This window comes from Staurois parvus, unplaced genomic scaffold (assembly GCF_062004578.1).
Source record: "Staurois parvus isolate SC_StPar_1 unplaced genomic scaffold, SC_StPar_1.0 ptg001731l, whole genome shotgun sequence".
Lineage (NCBI taxonomy): Eukaryota > Metazoa > Chordata > Amphibia > Anura > Ranidae > Staurois > Staurois parvus.
In genome coordinates, this window is record NW_028319527.1 from 612,991 (window position 1) to 635,238 (window position 22,248).

Sequence of the window (22,248 nt, forward strand, 5' to 3'; positions counted from 1 at the left end):
CAGTCTGCCTTATAGCTCTTCATCAGTTGCACAACCAGAAGTCCCAGCATGCCTTGTAGCTCTACATGTATTGCAAAATTAAATGTCTCAACCTACCTGGTGGCTCCTCTTCTGCTGAAGGAGCAGAACCTCTAGCCTGCCGTATAGCATTCCATCTGTTGGACACTAGAAGTCCCAGCATACCTTATCTCTTTCCATCAGCTGCAGAACAAGAAGTCCCAGCTTACCTTGTAGCTCTACATGTATTGCAAAGTTAAATGCCCCGACCTGTCTGGTGGCTCCTTTTCTGTTGCAGAACAACAAGCCCCAGCCTACTCAAAATTAAATACTCCTCAAACCTATTTTGGCTTTGAAGGGGCAGCTGGGACCTGTAGTTCCCCCTGACAAAGGGAGATGAGTAAATAGAAGAGCCCAGGAATATTGTCTGCAGTTTGCTATCTTTATTATATTCATGCAAACTGTATCACTCCATGCTGCTGTGTAGGGAAGCAGTCCTTGGCTGGCCGCTAATGGAATCCATTGCTAGTATAAAATCTGACAGAAGGTTCAGGAGAATTGATAAAAATAAAGTTACAAGAGTGATTTAAAGGGTGAAGGCAGTGGCGCCTTTAATTGACCCCCAGTTGTCAGGGGAGGGGGGTGTACCCAGAAAAAAAAAAAGTAGGAGGGGGGTCTGTGGGCGGGGCCACCCTACTTCTTACGTCTGACTGTGAAGAGTCGACAAATGCAGATGAGTCGCGATAAGTAAAAGGCGGAGAGCAGCGTCGGAGCTCAATCCAGGAGAAGCTGCAATGCACAGCAGGTCACAGGTGACTCCAGGCAGCGCCTAGACTGCACGGCTCAGGGGCAAGGCTGCATGCAAGGGGAGAAGAGTGCAGAGCAGGAGTCATCTGGAGTCAGCAGAGCCCAACTCTACCCAGGGCAGAACATTGGACATTGTTGTATCCAGGTCCAGGGAACAGACCCAGCTACAGCAGGAGAACCGAGCTACAGATCCCAGCCCTGTCCAGGGAAGCAGAGCTTTGAGACAGCAGCCAAAACTGGGCTGGACGGCCAGCTTGCTAATATTCCTCTTCCTGTTCCAGCTGTTGCATCCAGTAGTAGACGTTCCTCTCTCCCAGGCTCCTCTGACCAGCCTCCTCCAGCTCTCTTCTAGGCTTCCCTGACCAGCGTCTTCCAGTTCTCTTCCAGACTTTTCAGAACAGCCTCGTCCAGCTCTCTTCCAGGCTCCCCTGACCAGTGTCTTCCAGGCTCTCCTGTCCAGCATCCTCCAGTCTCTCTAGACCAGGTTCTACTGACCAACCTTCTACAGTCCTCTACCAACTGTCCCAGGTGAAGAAGCTGCAGTCTACCAGGCTCTTCCAGGCTCCCTTGACCAGCCTTCTACAGTCCTCCATCAACTGCCACAATCTCCCAGCCTCTCCAACCTTCTGACCTCCATCCACTTCTCCAAGATCTGAAGCCTCTCAGCTTTGCAAATGACAGCAGAGATCCAACAGCCGCCCTCCCAGACCCCCTCCCAGAGCAGCCCCATGTCTGGAGCCACCGAGAAGCAGACCACGGTCATGGAGTCAGCCTCCTGCACCACCAAGACCAAGAAGACCAATGCCGGCATCAGGAGGCCAGAGAAACCCCCATACTCCTACATAGCCCTGATCGTCATGGCCATCCAAAGCTCCCCAACCAAGAGGCTGACCCTTAGTGAGATCTACCAGTTCCTCCAGAGCAGGTTCCCCTTCTTCAGGGGCTCCTATCAGGGCTGGAAGAATTCTGTGAGGCACAACTTGTCCCTCAATGAGTGCTTCATCAAGCTGCCCAAGGGGTTGGGCAGGCCAGGCAAAGGGCACTACTGGACCATTGACCCAGCCAGCGAGTTCATGTTTGAGGAAGGATCCTTCAGGAGAAGGCCCAGAGGCTTCAGGAGGAAATGCCAAGCCTTGAAGCCCATGTACAGCATGATGAATGGTCTGGGCTTCAACCACATACCGGAGAGCTACAGTTTCCAGGGATCTGGAGGAGGCATCTCCTGCCCACCCAACAGTCTGGCACTGGACAGTGGCATAGGCATGATGAATGGGCATTTGTCAAGCAACGTGGATGGGATGGGGTTAACTGGGCACCCAGTGTCGCACCTGACTGCCAACGGGGGCCACTCCTACATGGGCAGCTGCACAGGTTCCTCAGGGGGTGATTACTCTCACCACGAATCAGGGTCTCCTCTCCTTGGAGGAGGGGGTGTCATGGAGCCACATTCGGTGTACACCAGCCCAGCCTCAGCTTGGGCACCCACTTCTTCTGCCCTCTCAGGAGGGGCACCCTACATCAAGCAACAGCCCCTGTCACCCTGCAACTCTGCCACCAATCCTTTGTCCTCCAGCCTGTCATCCCACTCCTTGGAGCAGCCTTACCTGCACCAAAACAGCCACAACACAGCATCTGATTTACAAGGTGAGTACCACTCAGCTGCCAGCCACTGGTGGCCCATTGTGCCAAGGGTGGCCTTATAAGGCAATGATCAATGTACAGTAACCCATAGCAACCAATCATCAATACTTTATATGAAAGAAGGCATAATGACCTTTAATTGACTGATTTGTGTTCTTGCACATCATGGCTCCTCCAGAAATTCCAAGTCTATTTCCTATTTCCTGTGACAGTTCATGCAATTGTATTATATAAATGCAACCAATTTGTAACTGAGGATCAGTACAGACCAGAGAGAATCCATCTGCGTACAAATAAAATCTAGAAGAGTGTTTCTCAACCAGGGTTCCTCCAGAGGTTGCTAGGGGTTCCTTGAGCAATAAGCAATTTCTGGCTCTCAGAGAAGTTCCCACTGACACCATTGATCTTTATAGCTCTCTGTAGGAGGGGGGGGGGGGGTAATTCCTCCCAATGACCACCAAAAGTATATGGATATTTCTTCCCGATGATGCGTTATAGATATAGTCATTTTTAGCAGGGGTTCCCTGAGAAAAAAAGTTATTTCAAGGGTTCCTCTGTGTTGAAAAGGTTGAGAAAGGTTGATCTAGAAGCACAGTGGGATAATTCTTATGCATCACTACCCCAGGGCCCACCATAGTGCACAGATGACTCACCAGCTGAGAGGATAGCCTGAATCTGGCCAAGCTGTCCCATCCTGAACTAAACCTGGGAATTATCTCTGCAGGCATGAAGAGAAAATGAGGGATAATAAGATGAGGGGGAGGTGATGGTCTGAGGGAGCACATGTGGGACAGGATGGCATGGCAGCAGTTAGTGTGGTGCCACCAGGGCTGCAGCCAGGGAAATTGAGGGTGAAGGTCTGTCTGAAGGCCTCAGGCTTGTTCTGCCCCAGGGGGCACGTAGTCCCCACTGACCACCATCCCCTGAAGGCAGCTTTGTGCTTTCCTGTTGTCGCCCTGCCTAGAACACATTCTGTTATCCAGAGAGAATGTTTCCATGCGTTCATTCCTTATATCTATTAGGTTAAGCTGATGCCATTCATTAAAATAAATACTAATTCTTTTGAATATGGTAATTGTAATAAAAAAAATAATGTCATATATTACGCGTATATAAGAATGTGTGTCCTTTCCTAAAATGCAAAATTTATAGACACACCAGTGTTTCTATCTCTCAAAAGTTTGCAGGTCTATACCTCTTTGTAAATATATATATATATATATATATATATATATATATATATATTTATACTTGAATACCACACAAGAATCTCTCTCACTTGCCTATTTCTGTTTTTATTTTTTTTTTTCCATTAACCTCTAGGTCTCTACAGAAGTTTATTTCTTCTCTCTCTTCCATGCTCTCCCTTCTTCTTTTATTCCATTCCTCTCCTTTTTATCCCCATTTTTATTTCTATTCCATTCCTGCGCTTTCTAAATTAAAAAATATATATATCTTTTTGCATCATACATATTATCATAATATATTATATATAATATAAGATATGTAATATACATTTGTCTTTTTCTTTTCTTTCTTTCTTTCTTTCTTTCTTTCTTTCTTTCTTTCTTTCTTTCTTTCTTTTTCTTTCTTTCCTTCTTTCTCTTCTCTACTATCATGTAGCAAACATACATTTTCCCTTTCCTCTTTATAAATATTATTTCCCTCTACCCCCATGTCTTTATATTTTTACGATGTAACACACATTCTTCTCTTCAAATATTTGTATCTGTTTATTAAACACATTTGATTTACTCCCATCTTTTTATGCTATTCCTCCCCTCTCTATATCCATCCAACCCACATCCATCCATCTTTCTTTCTTTTTTTCTTTCATTCTTTCTTTGTTTTTGTTTTCTATTTTTTTTCCTCTTCCCAGTGCTGGGGATGGAAGTGGGTACAACTAACACATATGGAATACCGAACACCCAACATCACAGATGATACTTTTATATGATTGGGTATCAGTTCTATCATTTTTATTATTTAATAGTTGCAACTCTTTCAGGAGAAGCTGTCCCTTAATATGGAATGATTTTAAGCTCCTATTACTCTATCTATCCGGTTCCCCAGAGCTCTTCTGTTGCTGTCTCCTATCATGACAAATTATCATAATTACCCCAATAAGTGGTTGGGATGTTCTGAGGGTATGGAGCAGTTTTCCGTTCACTCCATATAATGAAAAACTTCCCTTTGTCAGTCTTCTTTTACTAAAACGTCTATTTCTTTATTTTCGGGCGCACATCTGCAACAGGGAAGAAACATCTACCATGAACACACATGGAGAGGAAATGAAATATACATGGGACATGTTGGGGCTGATTTACTAAAGGAGCTTAAATAAAATTGTGCGAATATTCACTTCAATTATCCAATCATGTGCAAATGAAGTAAGTAAACAGCAGTTTCATTTTCACGTGATTGGATAATTGAAGAGAATATTCTCATAATTTATTGTGTGAAGATTCTCAACCACTTTAGGAAAATCAGCTTCCACATTATCAAGCACATTTCAGTTTACTGTTATACTTTTTATAAATGCTTTTATGGGCTCAGTTAACTGTTATTTAATATCTCCTTGTTATTGTAACACTGCTAAGCATAGGTTATGATAATTTTCTGTAATTTCCATCTAAAATTAACCTGTTAAAGCAGCAACAGTGACAAAATAAAAATAAAACCTGTACATAAATCAAAAGAAATGCAACTTTATTATAAATAATCTCTCTCGCTCTATCTATCTATCTATCTATCTATCTATCTATCTATCTATCTATCTATCTATCTATCCCAGATCTATCTATCTATCTATCTATCTATCTATCTATCTATCTATCTATCTATCTAATCTCTCTCTATCTATCTATTAGTATATTTGAAATATTGTAGTTGTGTATGTATAGTATTTATACCGATAGATAGATAGATATATAGATAGATAGATAGATAGATAGATAGATAGATAGATAGATACATACATACATACATGTATACATATATACATACATAGATGATAAATCCTATCTATCTATCTATCTATCTATCTATCTATCTATCTATCTATCTATCTATCTATCTATCTATCTATCTTTCTATCTATCTAATCTCTCTTTCTATCTAATCTATCTATCTATTTATATGCAACGACATACTAGTAGGTTAATTGGCTTCTGTCTAAATTGGCCCTATATATTGTATATATTGTACAAACCCTCCTTGAGGATTTGTACAATATATGTAAGGCGCTGTGTAAATTGATGGCACTACCTGTAATAATAATAACAATAATAATAATAATTTATAAAATAAAAATTCTAATAACACATATATAGACAATCTGAAATATTTTTGTTCTCAGAAATTACTTAAATATAAATAATAATAATTATTATTATTATTGTAATAACTGTAGGGTGATTATATCAATCTCAGCACAAAACTATCATAATAAAATGATAATCATATTACACTTTCAAGGTAGTTCTATGCAGAATAGTTTTGTGATGGTAAAAATAAATGTACACAAAAAATACATAATTATTATATACATAATTATATAATGAAACTAATTTTGTGATAATAATTCACTAATTTTTTCAGTCTGCCTACTCCATACACTTTGGATAATAATAATAATTATAATAATATATTGTAGGGTAAGAACGATAAGGTATAAAAAGTAGCATACAACCACCATGATAGTTGATAATTATAGTATAATAATCTCTCAAGGTCTGCATGTTACATTTTTGGGGGTTATTACTTTATTCTTAATACCACGAATAATAATATTAATAATAATAATATTTATAAGAACATCCTATCCTCAAAATAGCTATTGTATAGTTATTGACCTATATTTTATAAATACGTAATAGTACTTAAGTACAAATAAACATAATTAATAAATAAATACTGAAAATGAAAGTTGTGATAATAATTTTGGTTTATAATAATAATAATAATAATAATTTAATGTAGGGTAATAACTATATAAACTTAGCAGAAACCGATCGTGATAGTTTTGAATCTTCATTTCATTCCTTCACAAGGTCTATGTTACATTTTTGAGGGGGGTAATTACTTTTTCTTATAATAATACCATCCTATTCTCAAGATAAACTATTTAGCTATTGCATATTTAATTACTGAATGAAATATATATATATATGTGTGTGTATATATATATATCTATATATATATATATATATATATCTATATATATATATATATATATATATATATATAATTTTGTTATAATGATTGTGGAACAGTTGTGGATGAACTACCAGCCTCAGCATGCAATGTCTGTTGCCCTTCCCCCACAGCAGGAGATTGACAGGTGTAGTGGCCATGTCCTGTATAATGATACCAATTTCTTTCCCCTTTACAGGTATCCCCAGGTATCACTCCCAGTCACCCAGCATGAATGACAGAAAGGAGTTTGTCTTCTCGTTCAATGCCATGGCCTCGTCCTCCATGCACTCAGGGAGCGGATCCTATTACCACCAGCAAGTCAGTTATCAGGACATCAAGCCTTGTGTGATGTGATCCCTGACAGCAGCAGGCCAGAAATGGGCCCCTTTACTCCGGACTCTGCATGTGGGCCACTCTGCAGCTGACACCCCTCAACCAGCTATGGGAAGCCTCTGATGGCAGCCAAAAGCTGCCCACTGTCACTGTCCCTTCACTGTACTTTGGGTTCTTTTTATTCCTCCCACTGGAAGTCATATCCTTCAAAGTGAAACTAAAGTGCATAAAAAGGACTACTTCATTTTTTTTTTTTTTTTACAGAGGCATAACCATTTTATATCTGAGGTCAGCCAAGAAAGTCTGCATTTTGCAAATCCACTTCAAAAAAGGGATTCTGTTTATTTTATTTTTTTTTTTTTTATTATTTTTTTTTTATTTGCCTCTTTTCTATTTTCTGCTGAGAGAGGGATTTGTAAAATAATATATATATTTTTTTCTATTTGACTTCAATTTATAGCTTCACTAATGGACTTCAGGCCCGGATTATGAAGTTGCAGAGCTAATATGGCACTTTTTTTTATCAAGACAATATTTATTTATCTTTTATTCAGTAAAAAAAAAAAAAAAAAAAAAAGACACCAACTTGCGTCAATTTATCAGTATTAAAATGGTGTTTTTTGTTGGCAATATTTGCCTTGTGAATTTTTGTTTTGGGTCACTGTAACATAGGAACAAGCTCTGTAAACAAAAAGAACAAATAAACTACAGTATCTTTTCTATGAGATGTTGATGAAGCTCTGTTTTATGCCTCTTTGTTTTTTCGATGGACGGCTTTTTCTTCTTTTTTTTTTTTTTTTGGTGCACTGTACAAGGTCTTCTTCGTGTCTGTACATAAAAAGATTGGGGAAAAATAAAAAATAGCATTTCTTATTGTAATTTTTTTTAAAACATTGTTTTTACTTCACTTTGTGAAAGACTTTATGAATATATTAAGAAATCCAAGACGCAATAGTTTTTTCCCCCACCTGTCATTTTAAATTTCATGTGTTGACTGTACATAATTTTTACAGTTATGATATGCAAACATGATATATTTATATACACGTTTTAATTATTAAATATGAAAGAAATAAAAAACAAATCAACACATACCTCAAAGACTGGTACATTTATCCAAAATAAACCCTTAATTATAGTGAATTAGGAAAATATACTTCATGTATTTATTTTTCATTCTTTCCTTAAAAAATAAACATTATACTTTTTTTTTTTTTAGATTCTTTTTTTTTCATTTATTTGCTTCTTTAAAATTCTTAAAATGGTGTTAAAAATGTTTTGTGAATATTTTAAAGGGAAAGAAAATGTATCCTATATACCCAGTCATTTCCCTAGCCTGCTATGAGCAACTATTCCACTGCTTGCACTGTTGGCATTTCTTTGTACCCAAATTCCCATTTTCTGCATTATTGTTCAATTAAAAATAAATACCTAATTATTTTTTGGAGCATTTAGCATACAAAAAAAGTTTGGGGGTCAGAAAAATTCACACCTACTACTCCATATAATGTCCACAATATGAATATCAATAAAGGGGAAGAAATATCACTTGATGAAACTTCAGGAAAATTTGGCAAAATGATCTTGCTGTAGGAAGGAATACCAGACCCCTGGGTGGTGTGTAACTGCAAATCTCAGGGATCACTGCAGGGTACAGCAGACATCCCTGTAGCAAACCCTTTTTCATGACAAGAGGTGAACCCCTATTGGTTGCTGTGCACAACAGCTCTACCGGTTACGTGTGGGCCTCCAGGTCAGGCTGAGACTTGTAGTCCCACAGCCAGCCAGAGAGCCTCAAGACCAACCGCAGCTTTTCCCTCAACGAGCCATAAATCCTTCACTTCATCCTCTGCTTCATGTCAGCCATGACAGGGCTTTGATTGGAGCTAATCCAGGGGGGTCACCTGTCCCCTGCAGAGCCAGAAACTGGAGGGGAGGCGTCTTTCTGGGTTTATTGCCCCCCAGATTGTGTGCCGACGGGAACGCTGGGTTACAGGACATCAGTACATAGAGGATTGTGGGCACATCATTATTTTGTAGCAAATTTTCTCCCATACGGAAGGTTGGGTGAGGTGGGTGTCTCTCATCTCTCTGGTATCATCTTTACAGTTCTTGCTGATACCTTTTAAAACTTCTATTTATTTTGGTTTAATTTAATTGTCCTTTGTGTTCATATGTGTGTATAATCTTTGTTATAAGGCGATGTATTGTTACCTTACATATCTATCTATCTATCTATCTATCTATCTATCTATCTATCTATCTATCTATCTATCTATCTATCTATCTATCTATCTATCGTGCTGCTACTATCTTCAGTTTACTATATTCTCCCCTGTGTGTTGCTACTTTGTATACCTGTACCTGGCTCTTTCGTTCTACTTTATAATCTCACAAAAGTCTCTACCTTTCATCTCTCAAATGTTTCTACTAATATACCTCTGTCTTTTTCCTCTTATTTCGTGTCCCCCCTCAGTTATACTACGACATAATATGACTTTCTCTTTATATATTGCTATGAACACACTCACATCTTTCTTTCTATTTCTTTCTTTCTTTCTTTCTTTTTTTTTTCTTTCTTTCTTTCTTTCTTTCTTTCTTTCTTTCTTTCTTTCTTTCTCTTAGTTAATTCAAAATATTTCAGCCTATAAATCATATATATATATATATATATATATATATATATATATATATATATAGAGAGAGAGAGAGAGAGAGAGAGTTACATCATACATATTATCATAAAATATAAAAATATAAAATATGTAATATGCATTTGTCCTTTTCTTTCTTTTCTTTTTTTCTTTCTTTCTTAGTTAATTAAAAATATTTCAGCCTATAAATCATAATATATATATAATATATATATATATATATATATATATATATATATATATATAAAATAGTATATATATATATATATATATATATATATATATACATACATACATAGACAGAGAGAGAGACAGATCATAGTATGTGTATATGTATATATATATATATATATATATAGAGAGAGAGAGAGAGAGTTACATCATACATATTATCATAATACATATAATACAGAATACTTAATATACATTTGTCTTTTTCTTTCTTTCTTTCTTTCTTTCTTTCTTTCTTTCTTTCTTTCTCAATTTAAAATAATTCAGCCTATAAATATAAAAAAAAGTAATAATAATAATAATGAATATATATATACTGTAGAGAGAGAAAGAGAGGGAGATGCATATTATCATAATATATTATAATATATTATATATATTATAAAATATGTAATATACATTTTGTCATATTCTTTTTCTTTCTTTCTTTCTTTCTTTCCTTTCTTTCTTTCTTTCTTTCTTTCTTTCTTTCTTTCTTTCTTTCTTTCTTTCTTTCTTTCTTTCTTCCTCTCTAGTAAATATTCTCACTCTCTGCTCCATTTCCTTCACCATTTCTTACAATGTAACACATATTCCTCTCTTTATATCTTTGTATCTCTTTATTATTGGCACTGCTATGAAACACCAACACAAACTGAGGGGCCTAGTTATCATTGTTTTCACACGGGATTCGCCCAGCTTTCACCCAAGATACATTTTATTTAAACATAAAATTCAGATAGACAAATATTTGAATCTTGGACGGAAACATTGATAAATGGAGTGTCTAGCATCTTTTCCAGTTGCTGTGCTCGGTGCTGTGTTCGGGGTGTTCGCAGATTGGGAAGTGATGTGATCTTCCTGATCTGCACTCAGGGCTCCGGGGGCCCCAAAAGCCGCGTTCTGAAAAGCTCGCTGAGCTGCCACTATTCATTATTCTACGTCTGTTGGAAGAATCGGCGCTCAGAGGGAGTGCGGAGATCAGCAGATGCAGCATTAACATAGGAGTGCTAATACTTCGGCTCCGCTCCGATCATTGATGGCTCCGCGCAGATAATTTATGGCTCCGCGCTGATCAATGACTGCGCGCTAATTCGCAATTATTTAAGGCAAAAGAGGACCAGTTAAGCCACAAGAAAAATCAAGTTTTTTTTCCAAAGATGAATCTGTCTTCTACAGGCAATCGCTTTATATGAATTCCATTTCTTATGACACATTGGAAATATTGTATCTCTTTCCAGGAGCGCACCAGCTTGTCTGTAAAATGATTTCATGCTGTCATTTTATGATTTATTCCATAATTCAGGCAGCTTGACCTGCAGGTAAGTGGGTGCAGAAGTGAGATATAGCTTGATGATCAGGGCTGGAAGGACTTCTGCAGATCTGAGGGGCCTAGTGACTTTTTCTGGCAAACTCAGGCTGCATTTCATATCCAGTCATTTCCTTCCCTTGGAATACTATGTTGAGCCAGTCAACGATTGTGTTTTATTTTGTGGCTTTTATTAACATGAGTGCGTATTATTTTTAACCGGAGCCAAATACAACTGAGAGATTCCCAGATTTGGATTTTTGTTTTCCTGTAGTCATTGTAGGAGGTTGGATCCATGACCACCACCCTATGGCCTTTCATTCTTGCCTAAAATACTGACACTGAACAAACGCGCCATATGGCGTTAATGCACATTTTTTGTAATGTTCGATGCATTTAATGCGAATTAAAGGCACTTTAAAAAATGCTCCCCAAACACACTATGCACGTATGATGCATGTTAAAGACACATTAAACACGCACCCCAGATGTCTGTTTTTTGTTGTTGTGAACAAGGCCTAATGTGCAGCAAATGGAACGCAAATGTGCTGCAAACACACGCCAGAGCATTTATGGTGCATTACCATAGACTTGAATGGAAGGAGTTGAGATGCTTCAACTTTTTCCAAACACAACAGAAATGCGACGCAACACAAATGCTTGATAATGTGATCAGCTCTGTGTGCTCTCCATATTATCAGTTGCAGACTGCTTTAGGCTAGATCTACACTGATGCGGTATGATCAGGGGCGGAATGACAACTCATGGGGCCTCCGGGAAATAGGGGATCATGGGGCCCCTGTGTCCTTGCCCAAACTCATAAAAGCCTATGAAAAAGGTACCAGGGGCATCTCATGGGGTCCTCTACTGACCCCGGGCCCTCGGGCAGTGCCCGAGTTTCCAAATGGTCAGTCCGCCCCTGTTAGAGCCTATTGGAAAAAATTGATCGGAAAAGAAATTGATAATTTATCAAAGTGTGTATGACCACCATAAGAAGAGGTTCACCTGGAGGCAGCCCCACTGGTGTATTTAGGTTTTGTGCTGCCCTAAGCACAATAAATTATTTTTCTTTATAAATCTTGGTCAAAATTTATTCAGTTATCTTTTTAGTAAAAAAAAAACCCAAATTAGTTTATAACCAAAAATGATGATTTTTCAACATTTTTATATTATTATTTATGGGTTGTTGTTTTTTTTAACATACCGTCACCCTAGCAGTACAGTGTCACCATGGTGACACTGTACTACTTGTGGGGGGTGATGAAGATTTTTTTTTTGTTACACTGATTGCTTTTCTACCCATAAATGCTGTAAAAGCAATCATTTCTCCTTCTCTCTGGCTGCATTCTTCCTCCCTCCTAGATTGTAAGCTCGAAAGAGTAGGACCCTCTAACCCCTAGTGTACTGTTATTGTTGCTGTTCTGTTTCTTGTCCCCCCCCCCCCCTCTATTGTACAGTGCTGAGTAAACCCTTTGGCGCTATATAAACTCGATGTAATAATAATAATAATCATTTCTCCTTTTCTCTGGCTGCATTCCAGCAGCCATTGAGAAATACTGTGAGAACTGTGATTGGTCACAGCTTGTCATGGTACAAGGCTGTTGTGAATAGCCCTGTACCATGTGACCTCTGTGATCATTCACAGATTTTACTAGTAGTAAGCAATGATGTCAGAAGTTGACAGTGCTATATAAGTACCTAAAAGTACCTAAAATAAATAAATAATAAACACCCAATCTCTTTAGTGTCCTTTATTCTCTGTCCTTACCAGGGGCGGACTGACAACTCATGGGGCCCCCGGGCAATAGGGGATCATGGGGCCCCTGCGTCCTTTCCCAAACTCAAAAAAGCCTATGAAAAAGGTACCAGGGCATCTCATGGGACCCCCTACTGACCCCGGGCCCTCGGGCAGTGCCCGAGTTTCCAAATGGTCAGTCCGCCCCTGTTTAAGCCTATTGGAAAAAATTGATCAGAAAAGAAATTGATAATTTATCAAAGTGTGTATGACCACCATAAGAAGAGGTTCACCTGGAGGCAGCCCCACTGGTGTATTTAGGTTTTGTGCTGCCCTAGGCAACACAAAAATTGGCACCCCCCCTACAGAAAGAGCCTGATGTTGACCAAGAACACCCCTGCCCTCCATCCAAGCCTTCTACTACCACTGCCCCCCATACACCAGCCACAATCCCCCATGTCGAGAGAGAGAAAGACACTCACCTTCACAGCTCCGGACATCCCCAGGTACGAGAGTTTGGCTGGGCATACACCGTCATGAAACCCACAGCATCTCTTGGAACCCACCAGGTCGCTATGCCGCGTGTGTCCCTTCTTTCAAGAGGCAGTACTGCCCCCCCTGAAAGGTGCCGCCCTAGGCAAATGCCTTGTTTGCCTTGTGGTAAATACACCCCTGGGCAGCCCCTTCCTTCTTAAAGGTACAGCAGCACATAAGAGGCCCAGACCTAGGGGTTGGTGTACTAAAGGCCAATGGGCTGTGAACTCCGCAAGTGCATTTGCATTCATTTTCCCCACAGTTTAGTGAATGTAGCAATGCTTCACTTTGTAAAGAATACCCAATCAGGTGCAGGAAAAAAAAAACTAATTTTTTTGCTTGCACATGATTGGATGATGGAAATCAGCAGAGCTTCACCATATTCACTAAGCTCTGGGGCAAATGATGGCAACTGGATTTCCAAAGTGCACAGTCTGTATGCATTTAGTAATGCAACCCCATAGTCATTACAAAGCAACTGAGGACTTTTAATGTGTATATACTGTATATGCACTGGAGCTGAGAAGCAAAACGTGCAATGGTCTGGAGGAGGACCAGAGGAGGACTGGAGTCAGCTGCCAGAGTATGGTGAATGCTGAGACCCAGGAAGGTGGGGATGAGGGGGTGTTGTGACTGCATAGAGAGATGCAGGATCTGTAGGGGGGTTCTGTCCTCCTCTCTGCTGCCAACTGTTGAGACAGGTGGCCAGAGACTAACCTCTTCATGGCTGCACAAAGAGGTGCAGGTTCTGTAGGGGGAGTTCTGTCCTCCTCTCTGCGGTTAACTGCTGAGACAGGTGGCCAGAGACTAAACTCTTCATGGCTGCACAAAGAGGTGCAGGTTCTGTAGGAGGAGTGCTGTCCTCCTCTCTGCGGTTAACTGCTGAGACAGATGGCCAGAGACTAGCCTCTTTATGGCTGCACAAAGATGTATAGGTTCTATAGGGGTAGTTCTGTCCTCTTCTCTGTGTTCAACTGCTGAGACGGGGGCAGAGACTAGCCTCTTCACGGCTGCACAGAGAAGGATCTGGTGGAGGAGTTCTGTCCTCTTCTCTGCTGCCTGCTGCTGAGATAGGTGGCCAGAGACTAGCCTCTTCATGGCTGCACAGAGAGGAGCAGGATCTATAGGAGGAGTTGTCCTCCTCTCTGCTGCCAACTGCTGAGACGGGGCAGAGACTAGCCTCTTCATGGCTGCAGAGGAGCAGGATCTGGTGAAGGAGTTCTGTACTACTGAGACAAGGTGGGGGCGGAGACAAGGGGGGTGCTGCAGCTGCAGGAGAGGGCCACATGAAATGGCCCTTGTGCTTAACACATGTGCCCTAGTGTGTGGGCATGTGAAACCTCCAGAAACCTGCAAGGGGGGGGGCCCAAGGTTGCAACTGCCTGGAGGCCACCATAGAGTTTAATCTGGCACTCACTAAAGGAGTCATTTTATTCAGGGCCTGAAAAGGTGAACGTAGCACACAAAACAATGAAATTGTTATTTTTTATAGCTGCCACCTCTTCAGTGCAGCCTATCAGTGCCCATCAGTGCAGCCTATCAGTGCCCATCAGTGCAGCCTATCAGTGCCCATCAGTGCTGCCTATCAGTGCCCATCAGTGCAGCCTATCAGTTCCCATCAGTGCAGCCTATCAGTGCCCATCAGTGCTGCCTATCAGTGCCCATCAGTGCTGCCTATCAGTGCCCATCAGTGCAGCCTATCAGTGCCCATCAGTACTGCCTATCAGTGCCCATCAGTGCTGCCTATCAGTGCAGCCTCATCAACGCACATCAGTGAAAGAGAAAAATCACCTGTTTGCAGAATTTTCTAATAGAAACAAAGAAAAACATTTTTTTTTTCAAATTGTTTGCTCTTTTTTTGTTTATAGTGCAAAAAATAAAACACCCAATGGCGATTAAATACCACCAAAAAAAATGTGTGAGAAAAAAAGATAAAAAATGTAATATGGGCACAACGTTGCATGACTGCGCAATTGTCATTCAAAGTGTAACAGCGCTGAAAGCTGAAAGTTGGCCTGGGCAGGAAGGCAGTGACAGTGCCTGGTAGGCAAGGGGTTCAAGAAGCCTATCCTGCTCCTAAGTAATACACTGCCTGTTTACTTTCTCCTTCAGCTCCCCCCCCCCACAGCTATTACCTTTTGTATCACTCAACCCTCCTCCTAGATTGTAAGCTCTCAGGAGCAGAGTCCTCTGTTTCCTCTTGTACCAAATTGTATTGTAACTGTAATGTCTGATTATATTTGGTAAAGCGCTGCGCAAACTGTTGCCACGATATAAATCCTGTATAATAATAATATATAATATAATATTGCTGACTATTGCTGATTTCCTTCAAAGACTCTGTGTATTAGTGTTAGAATATAGCCATCTTCTGCAACTCGAATTGTGAAAAGAATAAAATAGAATAATACAGAGCAGAAAAGAGCAAAACAGAACAGATAGGAATAGAAAATAAAAGAATAGAATACAAATGAATAGAAAATAGAGGAATAGAACAGAAAATAATAGAATAAAATAGAATAGAATGAATATAGCCATCTTCCAAAATTCGAATTTTGAAAAGAATAGAATATCATAGAGCAAAACAGAACAGAATACGTAGAATAAAAAATAATCAAATAGAATAGAAAATAAAGGAGTAGAATGGAAAGGAATAGAACAGAGAATAAAATAAAAGAATAGAACAGAATGGAAAAGAAAAGAATAGAAAAAAATAGAATAAAACAGAAAGAAAACAACCATCTTCCAAAATTTGAATTTTGAAAAGAGTAGAATATTACAGGTACTTATATATTATTATTACAGGTACTTATATAGCGCCATCAATTTACACAGCGCTTTACATATATATTGTACATTCACATCAGTCCCTAACCCTCAAGGGGTGTACAATCTAAGGTCCCTAACTCACATTCATACATACACATACTAGGGACAATTTAGACAGGATCCAATTCACCTACCAGCATGTCTTTGGAGTGTGGGAGAAAACCCACGCAGGCACAGGGAGAACATGCAAACTCCAGGCAGGTGGTGCCATGGTTGGGATTCAAACCACAACCCTAGTACTGCCAGGTGGAAGTGCTAACCACTTTGCCACTATGCTGGAATAGACTAAAACAGAATAGAGTAAAAAATAACATAATAGAACAGAATAGAAAATAATAGAATAGAAAATAAAGGAATAGAATAGAACAGAATAAAATAGAAAGACTAGAACCATCTCCCGAAATTCGAATTTTGATTGAATTGATATTTTCGATTCAAATTTGTTTCAAATTCGATTTGAATACTTAGAAGCTACTGGAAAAAATTTGAATCCAGACGAAAACGAATAGACGAAACTAAATGAAACAAATTTCATTACGAATGCATGGAAATGAAATGAGTAACTTAACGAATCGATCCGAAACTAAACAAATGTTTTCGTTCTGCACATGTCTAAGCAGCTCCGAGATGCGGTGAAAACGTTTTATTTTGGCAGCTGTTTATGATGCACACTGTAGGGCAGAGAGCAAACCACATATCCAATTGGAGTTTGTATCTACTTTATGAAAATGTGGTTGCCTTTAGAATTGCTGATAGTGGGCAGGAAAATCCTCCGAGCTTTGAAGCCCCTCTCTGGAGCAGGTGGGCAGCTGATAACACACATGGAGTTTGTCTGTTCATGCTGGATGGTGTGTGAGCGACTTTCATCATTGAATCCTGGAGGGACAGGAAGCGGGAGAGATGAGGCCTCCGAGACGTTCTATACAGAGCCCTGAGGAAGTCTGCCTGTCCTGGGTGGATTGTGATCCCAGCGCGCCCGTCATGTCACACTCCCTATCATCTCTGCCGTTGTCGGATCACTGGAAGGATCAGAAGATGTTCTCACTGGACAGGAAACCTCACACACAGCGAACACTTCCTTTTTTACACGGCGCGCCATTGTCCTTTCTTTAAAGGGGCACTCAGGGCCGGTACTAGACTATTGCACCCTAGGTAAGACCAGCTATTTGCACCCCCTGAAAAAAAAAAAAATTTTTTTTATATAAAAACAGTAGAAAATATTAAATCAACAAAACATGAAACTGCTAAATTTCTTTTCATTTTACAAAAATAAGCGCCATAAGGTGCCACCAGAACCAATAAAAAGACAAAATCAGTGTCACGGACGGACTGTATCTGTGGCTGGCAGTGGCAGGGTGACAGTTGCAGTGAGTGGAGGATGATGGATCCACTCTGACAGATCCCAGGCTGGAATTCCACAGGCAATGGGGGGAGGTAAAACGCTTCCTTTTTAATACGGAGCGCCATTGTCCTTTCTTTAACCTCCCTGGCGGTATTCCCGAGTGTAGTTCGGGGTAAAATGTCAGTACCAAAAGCGGTAACCCCGACCTACACTCGGGCTTACCATGCGGTGCTGCATAGGGAGTCCCTGCAGAGCTTACCTTGTCCTTCGCTCCCGCGATGCGTCCCCTGCAGCGTCCCCGGCCATCTCCTCCGGCCGATGCCGGCATCCGGCTTCTGTGTCCCGGGCCCTGTGATGTCGGGACGTACGGGCGCCACCGCCGGCGGGAAATTTGAAAATGTAAAAAAATTTCATTTTTTTCCAAACAAATTTTACATAGTATAACATTGCTGTTTCAAACCATTTCACATACATTTTGTCCCGAGTGCTTTGTCTGGCGCCCTGCCTGCATTTTGTCTGTTCTTTCTGCCTGGAAACTGAGAAACGTCCATGGCATCCAAAAAGCGTCCCTTTAGGTCAAAAGCGGTTTTAGACCGGCTAGAGAACAGCGATAGTAAATCAGAACCACTTGCAGAATTGAGTGATAATGATTCGTGGGGGAAATTCCTCATCAGACACTGAAAACGATTCTGCAACTTTGCTCAGCGATGTGCGAACTTGGCGCTATATTTCACATTTCAGTGTTTTTGCTTTGATTATATTATTGAATTAAATGTATTATATTATATTATTATTTTTTATGATTATTTATTAAATTATAATTTATGATTTCGTGTTTCAAATTTTATCATACCCGGGATGTTTACTAGACTCTTGTTCAGACAGATTTCAGTGAGTTATTCCTAAATATTACAGCCTACAATAAAAAAACTACATATTTCCATGCAAAATAATGGTACCGCTTTCAGCACCAAAAATCTGAAATAATCAGACCGCCAGGGAGGTTAAAGGGGCACTCAGGGCCGGTGCTAGACGATTTCATGCCCTAGGTAAGACCAGCTACTTGCACCCCCTGAAAAAAAAAATTTTTTTATGTAAAAACAGTAGAAAATATTAAATCAACAAAACATGAAACTGCTAAATTCCTTTTAATTTTACAAAAATAAGCGCCATAAGGTGCCACCAGAACCAATAAAAAGACAAAATCAGTGTCACGGAAGGACTGTATCTGTGGCTGGCAGTGGCAGGGTGACAGTGGCAGTGAATGGAGGATGATGGATCCACTCTGACAGATCCCAGGCTGGAATTCCACAGGCAATGGGGGGAGGTAAAACGCTTCCTTTTTAATACGGAGCACCATTGTCCTTTCTTTAAAGGGGCACTCAGGGCCGGTGCTAGACTATTTTGCGCCATAGGTAAGACCAGCTACTTGCACCCCCTGAAAAAAAAAATAAACAAAAAAATTATTTTTATTTAAAAACAGTAGAAAATATTAAATCAACAAAACATGAAACTGCTAAATTTCTTTTAATTTTACAAAAATAAGCGCCATAAGGTGCCACCAGAACCAATAAAAAGACAAAATCAGTGTCACGGACGGACTGTATCTGTGGCTGGCAGTGGCAGGGTGACAGTGGCAGTGAATGGAGGATGATGGATCCACACTATGACAGATCCCAGGCTGGAATTCCCTAGGCAATGGGGGGAGGTAAAACGCTGAGACAGCAGGCAGCTGAACTGAGCGATCCCACACAGTGACAGATTCGACACAACACACCAACACCAACACTGACACAGATCAGCAGGCACTAGAAGAGCAGGCTGGGGCATCGTGATGATGTCATCACTCACTGACACATTGCACATGTGATGGATGTCCGGCCGGCTGGGTCACACTCACACAGACACGAGACATCAGAGTCAGACATTACTTTGCTCCACAGGTGCAGCTCAGCCTCCGCTGATGAATGGGAAGAGAAGGACTGGAACTGCACAGTGATCAGCAGCCACCAGCCGGCTTGCAGTAAGGGACTGAGTCTGAGAGAAACACTGGAAGGAGCTTCAGCTCAGCTGTTACACTGGCCCCAGACACCCGGCATCTTCCTCTGTCCTTTCTTCCTCCCTTCCTCTCACCTGAACATGGTGGGGTCCCACACAAAGAGAGTGTCAGCCTGGCTGCGCCCAGGCGTCCCTATGTGTCAATGCGCCCTAGGCAGCCACCTAGTTTGCCTAGTGCAGGGGTAGGCAATCTGCGGCTCTCCAGCTGTTGCAGGACTACAAGTTCCATTATGCCTCTGCAAGTCATAGCTGTAACTGTCAGTTTTGTAATGTCGCAATGCCTCATGGGAAATGTAGTTCCACAACAGCTGCAGAGCCGCAGGTTGCCTACCCCTGGCCTAGTGGCAGCACCGGCTCTTAGAGCACTCCACCCAAAACTGATATTTATGGCGGCTGCATCAGTACACTGGGACAGTGTACAGTCAGATGTGCTCTACGCATCGTTCTAAAATGACAAGTGATGTCCTATGGGAGATTTTTAATCCTAAGCCCCATTTACACGATGTTGTAGCGCACTGAATACACGCATGTTTTCATGCATCACGCATAGGACGGCCCATTCATTTCAATAGACTGCCCTACACACCACAATGCAGCAAAGAAGCTGGTGCAGGTTATTGAACTACAAGCTATGCGTGTTTCTAACCATGTGTTTTTGTGCACTTTGCTTTCCACATTTGGGGTGCCATTAACAATGAATGAATAATATGTGTATTCCTGTGGGGGGGGGGGGGGGGCATTAGAGTGTGAGCTCCTCTGGTGCAGAAACTGGTGTGACTGGCTCAGTGTTCTCTGTACAGCACTGCAGTATATGTCAGAGCTATAAAAATGTAAAAATGTATTATAATATTAATAGTAGTGTGTGACTGTGGGAGGCCATTAGAGTGTAAGCTCCTCTGGCGCAGAGACTGATATGACTGGCTCAGTGTTCTCTGTACAGCACTGCGGTATATGTCAGAGCTATATAAATGTATAATAATAATAGTCTGTGACTGTGGGGGAGGGGGCTGAATTAAAGTGTAAGCTCTTCTGGTGCAGAGACTTATGTGACTGTCTTAGTGTACTCTGTACAGCACTGCGGTATATGTCAGATATATACATTTATAATAATAATATTGTGTGATTGTGGGGGGCATTAGAGTGTAAGCTCCTCTGCACAGAGGCTGATATGACTGGTTCAGTATTTTCTGTACAGCACAGTGGTATGTGTCAGAGCTATATACATGTATAATAATAATAGTGTGTGACTGTGGGGGGGACATTAGAGTGTAAGCTCTTCCGGTGCAGAGACTGATGTGACTGGCTCAGTGTTCTCTGTACAGCACTGCAGTATATGTCAGAGCTATATAAATGTATAATAATTGTGCATGACTGTGGGGTGGGGGAATTAGCATGTAAGCTCCTCTGGTGCAGACAGGTGATTGTTGTGATTGGTTTAGTGTTCTCTGTACAGCACTGCGGTATATGTCAGAGCTATATAAATGTATAATAATAGTGTGTGACTGTGGGGGGACATTAGAGTGTAAGCTCCTCTGGTGCAGAGACTGATGTGACTGGCTCAGTGTTCTCTGTACAGCACTGCGGTATATGTCAGAGCTATATAAATGTATAATAATAGTGTGTGACTGTAGGGGGGGGGGGACATTAGAGTGTAAGCTCCTCTGGTGCAGAGACTGATGTGACTGGCTCAGTGTTCTCTGTACAGCACTGCGGTATATATCAGAGCTATATGAATAAAACAAATACACATAGATATTACACACAATTCTTTGATGCTGATAGCAGGGGCAGACTGACCATTCGAGCACTCGGGCACTGCCCGAGGGCCCGGGATCAGTAGGGGGCTCCATGAGATGCCCCTGGTACCTTTCATTCGCTTTTTCATAGGCTTTTTTGGGTGTGGGCGAGGACACAGGGGCCCCATGATTCCCTATTGCCTGGGGGCCCCATGAGTTGTCAGTCCGCCCCTGGCTGATAGTATATTTGGATGAAAAGAAAAAGGTAAAACTGCAAAAACCAACAGTGAAGTAACAGCGCCACCCACAGTCAGTTCAATATTATGACAACCTGTAGATAAAAAACCCCCACAGGAGACATTGCCTAGGCAGCTATATTGCAGTATCACCCTGTGCCACGCTTTGTCAACCTTTGATGCCCCCACACACAAGATGAATATTTATCTTGGGCTGAATCAGATTTTCAAGATAAACAGCTATAGGATCATTCATTTTTATGATCTTTTGACAGCTAGTTTGGCATTTAATTTACAAAACTAAACATGTGTGCAGACATCTGATTTGGAGAGAACTCTAAAGCTGACCATACACTATACAATCTGATTGTACAGTCTCCTTTAGATCGACCTTGAACTATGAAGCACAAAGGTTGAACTAATTTGATACAAATTGAATAGATAGTTCTGCTTTAAGGGCTGGTCCCCCGCTCCCTGTTAAGGATTGGCACCTTTGGGGAGGGGAAGCGGGTACCTGAAATTGACAGGTACTCGCTCCCACTTCTGTTGCGATCACCTAGGCGATCAGAAATTAAAGTTGTCCTCCCCTCCCCCCACACTGTAGTCCTCTGGGACATGTGGCAGGTCCCA

The 22,248-nt window shown here is 40.9% G+C and overlaps 1 protein-coding gene across 1 annotated transcript; it reads left to right on the plus strand.

Annotated features, from left to right (window-relative positions):
• The first annotated feature begins 752 nt into the window (after positions 1-752).
• On the plus strand, positions 753-8,192 carry FOXF1 (forkhead box F1). The gene is made up of 2 exons (XM_089663614.1): positions 753-2,448; positions 6,839-8,192. The coding sequence occupies exons 1-2, from the start codon at positions 1,479-1,481 to the stop codon at positions 6,994-6,996; spliced, it is 1,128 nt and encodes a 375-aa protein (XP_089519740.1). The 5' UTR covers positions 753-1,478; the 3' UTR covers positions 6,997-8,192.
• Positions 8,193-22,248: the final 14,056 nt, after the last annotated feature.

Excerpts from the sequence above, each read along its gene's own strand:
- FOXF1 (XM_089663614.1), top strand. The coding sequence starts at position 1,479 with ATGACAGCAGAGATCCAACAGCCGCCCTCCCAGACCCCCTCCCAGAGC. Across the intron at positions 2,449-6,838 it reads CACAGCATCTGATTTACAAG|GTATCCCCAGGTATCACTCC; the intron begins GTGAGTACCACT and ends TCCCCTTTACAG.